The 13,003-nt window shown below is 39.3% G+C and overlaps 1 protein-coding gene across 4 annotated transcripts in view; it reads right to left on the reverse strand.

Annotated features, from left to right (window-relative positions):
- The window catches only part of SBNO1 (strawberry notch homolog 1), a 56,322-nt gene that overhangs the window by 17,093 nt on the left and 26,226 nt on the right, over positions 1-13,003 (reverse strand). For all 4 annotated transcript variants that reach the window (XM_032311454.1, XM_032311455.1, XM_032311456.1 and 1 more), the window contains exons 10-21: positions 12,276-12,437; positions 10,661-10,796; positions 10,477-10,582; positions 10,175-10,328; positions 9,256-9,438; positions 8,628-8,725; positions 6,897-7,048; positions 5,195-5,392; positions 3,748-3,915; positions 3,476-3,651; positions 2,894-3,025; positions 731-866 (exon numbers count right to left, since the gene is read on the reverse strand). In XM_032311454.1, coding sequence (XP_032167345.1) covers positions 731-866; positions 2,894-3,025; positions 3,476-3,651; positions 3,748-3,915; positions 5,195-5,392; positions 6,897-7,048; positions 8,628-8,725; positions 9,256-9,438; positions 10,175-10,328; positions 10,477-10,582; positions 10,661-10,796; positions 12,276-12,437 — 1,801 coding nt within the window. The remainder of the gene's footprint in view (positions 1-730; positions 867-2,893; positions 3,026-3,475; positions 3,652-3,747; positions 3,916-5,194; positions 5,393-6,896; positions 7,049-8,627; positions 8,726-9,255; positions 9,439-10,174; positions 10,329-10,476; positions 10,583-10,660; positions 10,797-12,275; positions 12,438-13,003) is intronic.

The raw sequence follows: 13,003 nt of genomic DNA on the forward strand, positions 1-13,003 counted from the left end.
AACTGTTCAATGATAAACATATTATTACTTCTGCCCCACTTGGGTTAACCACAAGGGTGCAAAAGCACAGCTGCTTTGGATTCTTCCAAAAAAACAAAAAACAAAAACTGGTTTGTTAAAAAGATTTTGTTTTAGAGAGACAGAGAATGCACACATGGTTGGGGAGGGCAGGCAGAGGAAAAGAGACTCTCAACTAGGCACCCCGCTGAGCACAGAGCCTGATGCAGGGCTCAATCCCATGAGCTGGAGATCAAGACCTGAGCCAAAATCAAGGGTCGGACACTGAACCGACGGAGCTGTCCAAGAGCCCCTAAACTGTTGGTTTTTTAAAATCATCAGGTCACATCAGGACATAAACATGTAAGACAAGGGAAGAGCAATATGCCTTCAGTAAAGCCACCAAAGGCTAAAAAGGACATGAGGTGGCAGGTGCTCTGACACAGACCACATACATCCTGAAGATCGATAATGGAGGAAACTCCCAAGGAACACCGTTATGAGATATAATGCCAGAAACTCCAAGAAATCTAGCACAGATCTTTTACATTTCTTGAAACAGATAAGAAATGGCTTCATGTATTCTATAATTTTAAATTTGATACACAAACAGCTCCAAAATCCACGTGTCCAGTTTTAAGATACTGAACGTTAAATATAGGTTTTGATATGTAAATATTTCCCCAATGATTCCTAGCTATCTATTAAGTGAAATTCACTTGTAGGAACTTACCAAACTGCTGAATTGCTCTATCAGCACTCCAGGGTAATTCCAAAGTCATATGAACTCTTCGCCTTTGATTTTTAGCTCTCCGATCTGCTTGTAACGAAATACCCGAGCTGGCAGCTTCTGAGATAATAGCAATATTCTGTACCAAATATAAGGGGGAAAAATAATCACCTCTGCATGAAGACAAGTAGGCAAGTGCCCTAAATAAAGGTCTTAGAGTACTAGTGGCTCACCAATACCTATTCTCCCCTTTTTCCTAAATTATAACCACCTCCTGTCAAGTTTAGGCAGGTACGTGGCTGCCCAGAACCATGACATTTCTCACTATTCCCTGCAGCTAACTACGGCATACCCCAGTAGGGTGTAGGTGGTATGAACATTTAAGAAATGTCCTTAAAAGTCAAGGACATGCCCTTCTCTTCATTTGCGTCCTCTCTGCCAGGTGAAAGACAGAGGTATGATGACTGGAAGTGAAACAGGTAACCTGAAATGGAGCCTCAGGTAAAGGACTGAGACAGGAGTGGCATCATCTTTAAGGAGCCGTAACAGCCCTGGCCCACCTACTCGAATTTAACACATGGAAGAAATTACCTTCTACCTTCTTTAAGTCAATACGATTTTGGATTTTCTGTCACTTAGCAACTAAAACCAATTCCGACTAATGTAAGTGTAATGCACATGGGCATAATTTCATAAAACAAAGTATGTAACACAACTGATTAATACCTCTACCTACAATCTTTAGAATGTGTAACATGACGAGAGCCTAGGTGGCTTAGTCAGTTAAGTATCCAAACTCTTGATTTCGACTCAGGTCATGATCTCCAGGTCATGAGAGCAGGCCCAGCGCTGGGCTCCATGCTCAGCGGAGATTCTCTCCCCCTTTCCCCTCCCTCCAGTTCTCGTGCACGCACTCTCATTCCCTGAAGTAAATCAATTAGAAAAAAAAAATGTAACACAAGCTATTGAATATATTTATAAAAGATAACTTTGGGGGAATCTGGGTGACTCAGTTGGTTAAGCGTCTGTCTATGGACCAGGTCATGATCTCAGGGTCCTGAGATTGAGCCCCAAACCTGACCCCATGCTCAGTGGGGCGTCGGTCTGTCCTTCTCCTTCTCTCCCTCCCCGCTGCTCATGCTCTGTCTCCCTCTCAAATAAACAGAAATCTTTAAAATAATAAAGACAACTTTGATAGTGACAACTATTTTCTCCTTTTTTAGCTGCAGAAAGCCTCATTAAAATATAAAGAAAAAAGTGGTAAAATAGAGATTTTATTCTACCATTTAAATTAAGGAATTAAGGGGGCGTCTGGGTGGCTGAGTGAGTTAGGGCCTCTGCTTTCGGCTCAGGTCATGATCCCAGGGTCCTGGGATCGAACCCCGCATCGGGCTCTCTGCTCAGCGGGGAGCCTGCTTTCCCCCATCTCTCTCTCTCTGCCTGCCTCTCTGCTTACTTGTGATCTCTGTCTGTCAAATAAATAAATAAAATCTTTAAAATTTTTTTTTAATTAAAAAGCCTCCAAATTTATTAAGAGCCACATCTAATTCTGTACACAATACTTTATTGCATTCAATTTGTGAAAAAATAATGAAAGTGTGTAAATATTCAGTGATTATGTGCAATTACTAAAAAATGAAAGAATAATAACATTCATCACACTTAATTTCTTCTTTTTTAAAATTTTATTTATTTATTTGACACAGAGAGAGACAGCAAGGGAGGGAACACAAGCAGGGAGAATGGCAGAGGGAGAAGGAGACTTTTCCCCAAGCAGGGAGCCTGATGCAGGGCTCGATTCCAGCACCCTGGGATCATGACCTGAGCGCTAAAGGCAAATGCTTAATGACTGAGCCACCCAGGCACCTCCACACTTAATTTCTTTTAAAAGAAAAAAAAACCCTAAATATTCATTTAAAAATACAGACATTGTATTTTTCATTAAAAAGCATCCCAGAGGGTGCCTGGGTGGCTCAGTTGACTGAGTGACTGCTTTTGGCTCAGGTTAAGATTCTGGAGTCCCAGGATCAAGTCCTGTACCGTCCTGCTCAGTGCAGTCTGCTTCTCCCTCTGACCCTCCCCTCTCTTGTGCTCTTTCTTTCAAATAAATAAGTAAAATCTTTTTAAAATACAAGAAAGAAAGAAAAGCATTCCAGAAAAACATACCTTGTCTCCATCCATAAATCTTTGTTTTTCTGTGATATTTAGTATTTCTACAGGGACATCAAGTTCCGATCTCGACTCATAAGATATGCTTCCGTCATCATTGCTTACAACCCGTCCTTTGCGACCAGTCATCTGCAAAGCCAAACAGTGTCATTTACAGTTAAGGTACCTGATGAAGACGCAGGAAGCACAGGACCCCTGCATTAGAGAAACTTGGTGGGAGAGAGAAGGGGATGATGAAGCCGACACACAGTGCTGCCTGTGCTGCACCGGTGTCTGGGAGAGAAGGTCGCAATAGTTTCTGGTTTTGAAAAGGTGAAATTCCAGCAAAGAAAGCAGATACATGGCAACAATCACAGAGGCTGCATGACAGGTACAGTAACAGGTCAGTGTGCTGAATAAACACATAGATACTAAGGATAAGAATTCCTGACTCTGGGATGACAAACAGATCAAAGGTTCTAAAATCTAAGAGAAAATTAGACAATTATGTGATGATATCCAAAATATCACTCATTCTATAGGGTTTGGAGTTAACCAAAAAAAGGGACCAAGACACAGCCCCGATCTAGTCATATTTACCTCAGCAACATTCTCAGGGCCACCAAGTTCATCAATAAGTTCATCCAGAGTATTAGGAGGGAGGTCTTCTGCTAATTTCTCTAGTTTATCAAGTAGGTCTTTCTTCATCTGCTGGGCCCTTTCCACAGCGTCCTGACTTGTTATAAGGCTACTGTTACTGTTGGTGTTACTGTTAGCTAGATAAAGTACAATTGTTAAAAATCATTACAAAGTTTAAGTATGTTTTGTTTAAAGTACATCTCAACAGACAAGCCAAGCTTCCCCACAGATACCTGGTGCACTGTTAGGAGCAGGCAAAATTACTGGTGTAGATGAAAAACTAGGTCGTTTTGATCCAAGACCTGATGCTAATAAGGCACTTTGAATAGAATCTGGATCTATACTTTTCTTTTTTTTTTTATCTTTGTTTTTCTTGTGATCTTTTCTGATTAACCAGGGATCTGAAAGTTAAGGAAAGATATGTGTCAAATCATCTGTAAAAGCAGCAGAATCTTCAAAGAAACAACCCTTGAATTTTTTGTATTAACTGGTAACTTAAAAATCATCACCAACTTCAGCGGTCCAGTATATCCAATACACTGTCAGATAAAATTCCATAGTATGAGGTTAAAAATCACGGTACAAGTGACTGGGTGGCTGGGAGACTGAGTCGGTTGAGTGTCTAACTCTTGGTTTCGGCTCAGTTTGCGATATCAGGGTGGTGAGATCGAGCCCCACACTGGGCTCCGCACCAGGTACAGAGTCTGCTTGTACCTCTCCCTCTGCTCCTCCAACTGTCTCTCTCATCTCTGGATAAATAAAAATCTAGTACTACTCCTACTACTACTACTACTACTACTACTACTACCACCACCACCACTACAAATACTATTACTGTTCATAATAACAGTGGCGCCTGGTTGGCTCAGTCATTGAAGCGGCTGCCTTCAGCTCAGGTCATGATCCTGGGATCCTGGGATTAAGCCCCACATCGGGCTCTCTGCTCAGGAGGAAGCCTGTTTCTTTCTCTCCCACTCCCCCTGCTTGTGTTCCCTCTCTCGCTATCTCTGTCAAATCAATAGTCTTCAAAAAGATAAATAAAATCTCTGCATAAAACTTAGGCGACTATCTCACACAAATGAGCTAAACTACCAAAAGACAGACAAGCTTGGGGAGTTCTCCACTAAGCAAAGATTAGATTCTGTGCGATGGTTTATACTGCACCGAGGGAAAAAACAAAAAACAAAACAGGTTTTATTTATTTATTTTTTTAAAATCTTATTTATGGGGCACCTGGGTGGCTGTCATTAAGTGGCTGCCTTCGGCTCAGGTCATGATCCCAAGATCCTGGGATCAAGCCCTACGTCGGGCTCCCTGCTCAGAAGGAAGCCTGCTTCTCCCTCTCTTACTCTCCCCTTGCTTATGTTCCCTCTCTCGCTGTCTCTGTGAAGAATATACATAAATAAATGTTTAAAAATAAATAAAGATTTTATTTATTTGAGAGTATGCATCAGCGGGGGAGCAGCAAGCAGAGGGAGAGGGAGAAGCAGGCCCGTCACGGAGCAGGGTCTCATGCGGGCTTGACCCCAGGACCCTGAAATTATGACCTGAACCAAAGGTAGATACTTAACCAACTGAGCCACCCAAGGTGCCCTGAAAAAACAGGTTTTAATACAATATCCTCTTTCAAACACACAGAAATAACCTTTCATTACAATTAATAAGTACTGACGTACTTACCATCTTCATCATCCTCACTAGACTCATCTCTGAATGGGTTGAAATCATCGTCATCTCCGGAGCTCATGTTTTTCGAGCTCTCGTAGTCACTTTCCTCATGATCAGATGCGTCCGATTCACTTCCACTATCATCGGAACTACTACCAGTAAGGCCGCCTACTTTCCGCGCTTTCTTGGCTTCTCGAGTTATTTCTTCACCTACCCTCAAACCCAAAATAAGACAGTTAGCCCAAACACACTCTTCTAAAGATCTAGGAAACTACTTTTAGTTCACGAGCTTTTAAAGTGAAAAACATATAGGAAAAACTTTAAGTATATAAATTTCCTAAGTAAATGTTAACCTTTTAGATTTCCTTAAGAAATCATATTATGTTCAATTATTAAGAAAAAATTAGACATGTAAATAAATTCCAGACTACCTTTAAGTATACATGTTTCAAAATAAATTTAGGACAACAGAGATAACACAGAATCTCCAGCATTTTCACAGTTTAATTGTGCATCAGGTTGAGAGCAGAGGCCTACTAATTAAACAACTCTATAAAACTTCATTTGTAAAAAGTCAGACTAGGTGCTGATTTTAATTACTTTATTGAGTACTCAGGAAAGATATATGGGAGATGCCTGGGTGGCTCAGTCGGTTAATTAAATGTCTGACTCTTGAGTTTTGGCTTAGGTCATGATCTCAGGGTGGTGATATCCAGCCCTAAGTTGGGTTCCATGTATGGAGCCAGCTTAAGATTCTCTCTCCCTCCACCTCCCTCCCCTCCCTGCCCCTCCCTACCACTCATGCTCATGTGTTCTCTTCCTCATCTAAAAAAAAGAAAAAAAGAAAAAAAAAAGACAAAGACATAGACATCTGGAACAAACCATTAAAAGTTTACTTATTAATGAGATAGATGGTAAAAAGAACATAATTCAGGAAAGACAAACATGATCACGTGACCATTTTAAGATGTCACTGATTCTAAAACACAGCATTACTTTTTTTTGCCACTACAATTAAAAAATATTGTCAATTATAACCATCAATCCACTTTCAAGCATGTTAAAAATGTAAAAAACTGTCCTTCTTAGGACAGATGAACTAAGGTTACACTGTCAGCCACTTGTGTTTGGAACACACCCAGCATCAGACAGTTGTTCCCACAGAGATGATCACCGTCTTAATGATAGCCTGAGAAGTTAACTTCTGAAAGCCGAACAGTTTACTAGGAATCTAAACAGAAATCGAAGTTGGCATATGATAAAACACCAATAAGCACTGAGTATATTTCTAACAATAACTACAAATGCCTCTTTAAAAAAACTATAAAAACACAGTAAGCATATGTGCATACGCAGCTCTGACAAAGCAATGCCCAGATTTTGTTTTCCATAGATTGCCCATTAGCTGTGTAAACCTGGGGAGATTCCTTAACCTTTGAATCTTGCCATGCCTTTTTGTCCTCTGTCTAGAAAAAAAAAAAAAAATCTATTTTCATATGGATCCCTTATGGGTTAAATGAAATAACAGAAGGGCAGTGCTGAAGACAGTGCCTAGCACCAAACTGTCATTTGTGCATTTAAAACCACATAAGCGACAGCAAAAGTATGCAACCACGTGCCAATTTAAAAGGAAGGCAGCTCAATCCCCAAATATCGCTCCTCAAAATGCTCGCATTTATACTACTTTCAATATCATTTAAAGAAAAGAACCCACCTTTCCGCTTCTTTACTTTATTTTCTTTACAAGGACTATCTCTTGGAGAACTATTGTTACTTGGAGCTGTCAAATCAATTCCTAGCAAACTATAAAGTTTCTTCCGGTCTGGAGCTGGGAAGTGTTTTTCAATAAGTGACTGCAACACTCCTCTGTTTACACAAGAGAAAAAGTGATAATTAGAGGTTCAGTCTGCAAAATAATTTATTTTCTGTAAAGTCTTAAGGGGTGCCTGGGTAGCACAGTTGAGCATTCAACTCTTGGTTTTGGCTCAGGTCATGATCTCCTGGATTGTGGGATCAAGCCCCCTGTCAGCCTCCATGCTCAGCAAGGAGTCAGCCTAAAGTTCTCTCCCTCTGTTCCTCTCCTCATGAGTGCTCCCACTCTCTCTCTCAAATAAATAAATAAAATTAAAACATATATATATATATATATATATATATACACACTTCAAAACATGTTTCTTAAAAATAAATATACTTTAATACTGTAAAATATTAATAATCCAGTTGAAATAATTTAATATTCTAGGCCAAGGCTGTTGAATTGAAATATAGTTCAAGCCCAGCCAATTATGCAAGTTTTATACTTTCCAGTAGTTACATTAAAAAGTGAAGGAAATGGAAGCCTGGGTGGCTTGTCATTAGGTGTCTGCCTTTGGCTCAGGTCATGATCCCAGAGTCCTGGGATCCAACCCTGCTTAGGGCTCCCTGCTCAGCCAGAAGCTTACTTCTCCTTCTCTCACTCCCCCTGCTTATTATGTTCCTTTTCTCACTGTGTCTTTCTCTAAATTCCTTAAAAAAAAATTAAACAAAACAGGAGAAAAAAAAATTTTTTTTAAAAGATTTTATTTGATAGAGCGCGCCTGATGCACAGCTTGATCTCAGGACCCTGGGATCATGACCTGAACTGGAGGAAGACACTTAACTGAGTAAGCTACCCAGGCACCCCGAAACACTTTTTTAGTAATAGATTTCAGGACACAGACTAGTATCAAATCAACATGCAATCAGTAAGATGTAAAATATTACTTTTTTTAAAGTCTTGTCATTTTATATCCACAGCATATCTCAATTTTGGACTAGCCATTGATAGGCACACGTGACTAGTTCCTATCACTTTAAATAATGCAGTAACAGGCACACAAGTAGAGAGAAAGATTAGTAGGTCCACGTTTTGCTTTTGGAAGCAGTTCTGAATTATATCCATCTTAAAAGGAGCCACTCGAATATATCTCCTAACACAAGAAATAGTATAGTAGGGCAAAGGTTATTTTGCTAATTCTACAATTAGAGTTAAAATTGGCAGGGTAGGCAAAGAAATTGAAAAACAATGCCTAAATCATCTTTTTAAAATTCTCATGACTGTCTGCAGATACTACAGATAACTACAGAGAACCATTGCTCGTATCGCTCCTCTGAATAATGGTAATTTCAAACACGCAAAGCTGAAACTAAAACTCAAACTAATCCAGGCTGTCACAGATTTCCAAGATCTACAAGACAAAAATCACAGCCTTCCATTAGTCTAAATACTGGGCACGATATCGTCAAAATGCTTAACAATCGAGTACTTCTGTGTTACAGTGGATACACTGTAATATACAAGCGTAGAATGGAAACTAAGATCAGAAAAACTTTAATGATGATACAGATGAATCAAAACTTCTGCCTCCAGGAAATGCCAACATTCAAACTAATCTAAATAAAAACTCAAAACTAAAAACATTACTTGGCAGTTGAAACAAAATCATTTAATTCTCCTCCACCCTCTTCCAAGGCTTCTAATGTTCTAGCTTCGCCTGTTGATTGCAGACCAATTACAACACACTGGAGAGAAAAATAAAATTAAAATAAAACTATGCATGTGGTTTCTTAGGCTAGATTTTAAATATTTAGCTTAAAAAAAAAAAAGGATTTCAAATAAGAATGAACCATTATTACATGTGTGTGCTCATTTATTTATTCTACATATATCTGAGGCATGCTATGTGTAAAAAGCTTAGCTAGGAAATAGGATTACCCTGGACATTCAGTTCTTTGTGATTTAAATATCTCTCTCTCTCTCTCTCTAAAAAGAAAAAAGCTGTATGGTAATCTATACCCACACGTCAGCTGTAGTTGTATCTGTGGTGGCCAAGTTAGTGTGATTTACTTTTTTATATACTTTTTGAAATACCTAAATTATTTATAAATAGGCACCGCTTTTATTATTTTTAAAAACCGTAAATTTTAAAGTCTTACTATGTTAATACCCTAACTCTCAGAAAGAACAGGCTTTACAAGCAGGAAGCCTGAACACCCAAAAGACTAGGAAACATAACCAAAGACCAAATCTCTCAGTGTGTTCTTCAACTTACTTTTCCATTCTTGATTTCTTCTCGAGCTAGTTGCACAACCCTTTTAACTTTGGATGCTATGCACAAGTATTTGAAAAATCTCTGGTGCGCAGACCAGAACTGACCCCACATGGATTTCTTCATGCGTTGCTCAGCATCAATCAGATCTGCGGCTTGCTGAAATCTCTCTCTGGCAATGACCCACTGAAGAGGGAAAATCCACATTTTAGACATTTCATCTATGCATGTGATTTTTAAAAATTGACTGATTCAAGCAAAATACTGGTAAGTACAAGACTAACACTAATTTAATGAACCACCTTTAGTAACTTGGCCATCTCTAAACAAATGTTTTTCAGGATGCTCACAGAGATGCCTCTAAATTCTTATCAACTACTAGAGTCATCAGTAGTTGATAAGAATAGTTATACTGTAATTTAAAATTATGCAACTTAGGTGGCTCAGTCAGTTAAGCATCTGCCTTTAGCTCAAGTCATGATCCCGGGGTCCTGGAACTGAGCCCCGCACTGGGCTCCCTGCTTGGCAGGAAGCCTGCTTCTCCCTCTTCCATTCCCCCGCTTGTGTTCCCTCTCTTGTTGTGCCTCCTTCTGTCAAATAAATAAAATCTTAAATAAATAAATAAACAGAATTATGCAACTTAAACATTTTTTTGGAAAAAAGTTTAAGGCTTAAGTGATTTTTATACCCAACATGGGACTCGAACTCACAACCCAAAGATCAAGAGTTGCACGCCCTCCGGACTCAGCCAGTCACATGACCCATTACAAATGGCTGTTTTATAAATTATTTTAACAAAAGACAAAGCTTAGGAAATTAGGAAAATAGGCATCTAGTGCCTTATATGTTGTTTTATAGCAAAATATACACTTGTGAGCTGAGAGACATTAAAAATACTAGGAATTAAGAAAAAACTTCTCACCAGCTTGACTGCTTTGTTATACATTTTCACATAGCTCTGAGAAAGAAGAACTTCCTCAATTTTGAAGGTCACTCCAGTAAAGCTCAGCTGTCGAGCAATGTACATTCCTCTAAGCTTCATATCCATAGCAACTATTTCCATGGCACCAACACCTCTGAATAAAATTAAAACACACAGTAACTATCATTAAATATAGTAGGGCTTTAATATAAGTGGAAAAGGTTTTAGCAGTAACACCTCTTTTAGACTGCAACTGAGCAAAGACAATGTATACAGACAATGTATACTGTAAATAGCTTTACCTCCGTTCCACTGCTTGGATAAAATCACTGAATTCTCTAAATGGAGTTCCCTCACCCCATATTCCAAGACGGTTCATATAGGCCATGTTTCGTGGTTCAGAAGCACCTGAAAAATTCAGAAACAAAACATTTTATAGCTGGAAAAATAACCTACACATATCTTTCAAATAAAATAACAACTCACCAGTGGCACTAGCATAAACAACTCTGGCCTTTGGCAATTTGTTCTGAAGCTCTAGAACTGCTAAGCCTGTCTTGGTTGGCTTTGAAGAACCAACAGGACATAAGTTTTTTGCTTTATGACATTCATCAAACACTATCTGTATAGAAAGAATTAAGGAACATATCACAGTAGCAAGTATCGCTAATTTTTAAGGAAAACTTAATGTTTATCTGAAAGCCTTGGGAAACATCCCAAATTTCGCGGTGGTAGAATTTGGTGGGGTCAAATTCAAGATAATCAGGAAGTAGAGAGATGCTATGGATAATAAGCCCCTGAGCATTAACTTTTAAAATTAACAGCAACATACCCATCATCCGGTGTTTTGTCAAACCTTAACATTTTACTGTTATTTGCCTCAGACTGTTTTCTTTTTAAGATAAGAAACATAAATGAAGCCCTCTATGTGCCTCTCCTTGACATCACCCCTCCCTCTCAAGTCTGAGAGGCAACCAAATTATTTTGCTTATTTACACTGACCAGGTATTTCTTAATTAGAATGTAAGAAAAGACTCCACTGTGGCAAGGTATGTCCACCACACAGATAATTTTGACAAATTCTCTAAGTAAAAGTACAATCGGTGACTAACTTAATCACCATTTGAAAAATATTCTTCATGCATAACAGTGGAAGGTGTGCTATGGGAAAATAGGTTTGGAAATCACTAAGTTCACAGTTTCTTCCCCTTAGTCTTCTCAGGTGCTTTACTACGTGAATATGCAGTGTGAATCCCCAAAAGCGGAATACAGTATTCATCACTTCCCACATCTGTTAACATTTTCCTAAACCAGGAGCTTAAATATTGGCCTCTTACACGACAGCTACAAAAAAGAATCTCCCTTGGACGTTGGGAAATCATTAAAGCTCTCATCCAGGCAATTTCAATTAATCTCAGGATGTAGTTGTTTTGTTGTTGTTTAAGATTTTATTTATTTGAGAGAGAGAGAGAGAGCAAGCATGAGTGGGGATAAGGTCAGAGGGAGAAAGAGACACCTGAGGAGTTGAGAGCCTGATGTGAGACTTGATCCCGGAACTCCAGGATCATGATCTGAGCCGAAGTCAGTGGCTTAAATGACTGGGCCACCAGGCATCCCTCAGGATGTAGTTTTAAATGTTTGTTTGGGGCACCTGGGTGGCTCAGTGGGTTAAGCCGCTGCCTTCGGCTCAGGTCATGATCTCAGGGTCCTGGGATTGAGCCCCGCATCGGGCTCTCTGCTCAGCAGGGAGCCTGCTTCCTCCTCTCTCTCTCTCTGTCTGCCTCTCTGCCTACTTGTGATCTCTGTCAAATAAATAAATAAAATCTTAAAAAAAAAATGTTTGTTTATTTTAAAAAGATTTTACTTATTTACTCGACAGAGCGAGATCACAAGTAGGCAGAGAGGCAGGCAGAGGGAGAGGGGGAAGCAGACTCCCCGCCATGCAGAGAGCCCGATGCAGGGCTCGATCCCAGGACCCCGAGATCATGACCTGGTCCGAAGGCAGAGGCTTAACCCACTGAGCCCCCCAGGTACCCCAGTGTTTATTTTTACATTCACTTTTGGTCATTAAAAAATACAAAACATTTGTTGTAAAGGATACCACTCCATCGAAGTCATCACCGCACCAATGCAGAAGTTGTTTTAACCTAGTTTTGTATTTACCGCCAGACTGACTTTCACCAATAAGGGAGGAATAGGTAGCAAAAATGACACCCTTTTTCACGCTTCCATTATGTTTGGAAGAAATTTTTCCATATTTAAACTAAAAAAGAAAAAAAGAAGAATTTAACATACACACTTTTTTCTCTGAAGAATCTATCCCACCCAAACTTCTACAGGAGGAAATTGGTGGGTCCATTATGCGTTTCAGGGAAGTCAAAAGAGCCCCTAAGACTACACACACATATGTGCATGCACCCACACATATATACACACACAACTTCATGTTACAACAATCTAGTTTTCATCAAAGTCTCAGAAAACTTTTTTTTTTTTTTCAAGATTTTGTTTTATTTGAGAAAGAGAGTGAGTGAGCATGCATAGGGAGGGTAAGGACAGAGGGAGAGGGAGAAGCAGACTCCCCACTGAGCAGGGAGCTTGATGAGGGGCTCAGTCCTAGAACCCTGGGATCATAACCTGAGCCAAAGGCAGATGCTCAACTGACTGAGTCATCCACATGTACCTCAAAAACTTTTATCAACAAGAAAAGATTACAAATCAAATCCTCACTCCAAGAAAAAAAAGTCACAATACTCACTTTATAAAATATTTATTATGCACTTACTGTATGGCAAGTCATTATAATTAAATTCTAAGGCATATATAAAG

The sequence above is a fragment of the Mustela erminea genome, chromosome 13 (genome assembly GCF_009829155.1).
Source record: "Mustela erminea isolate mMusErm1 chromosome 13, mMusErm1.Pri, whole genome shotgun sequence".
In the NCBI taxonomy this organism is placed as follows: Eukaryota; Metazoa; Chordata; class Mammalia; order Carnivora; family Mustelidae; genus Mustela; species Mustela erminea.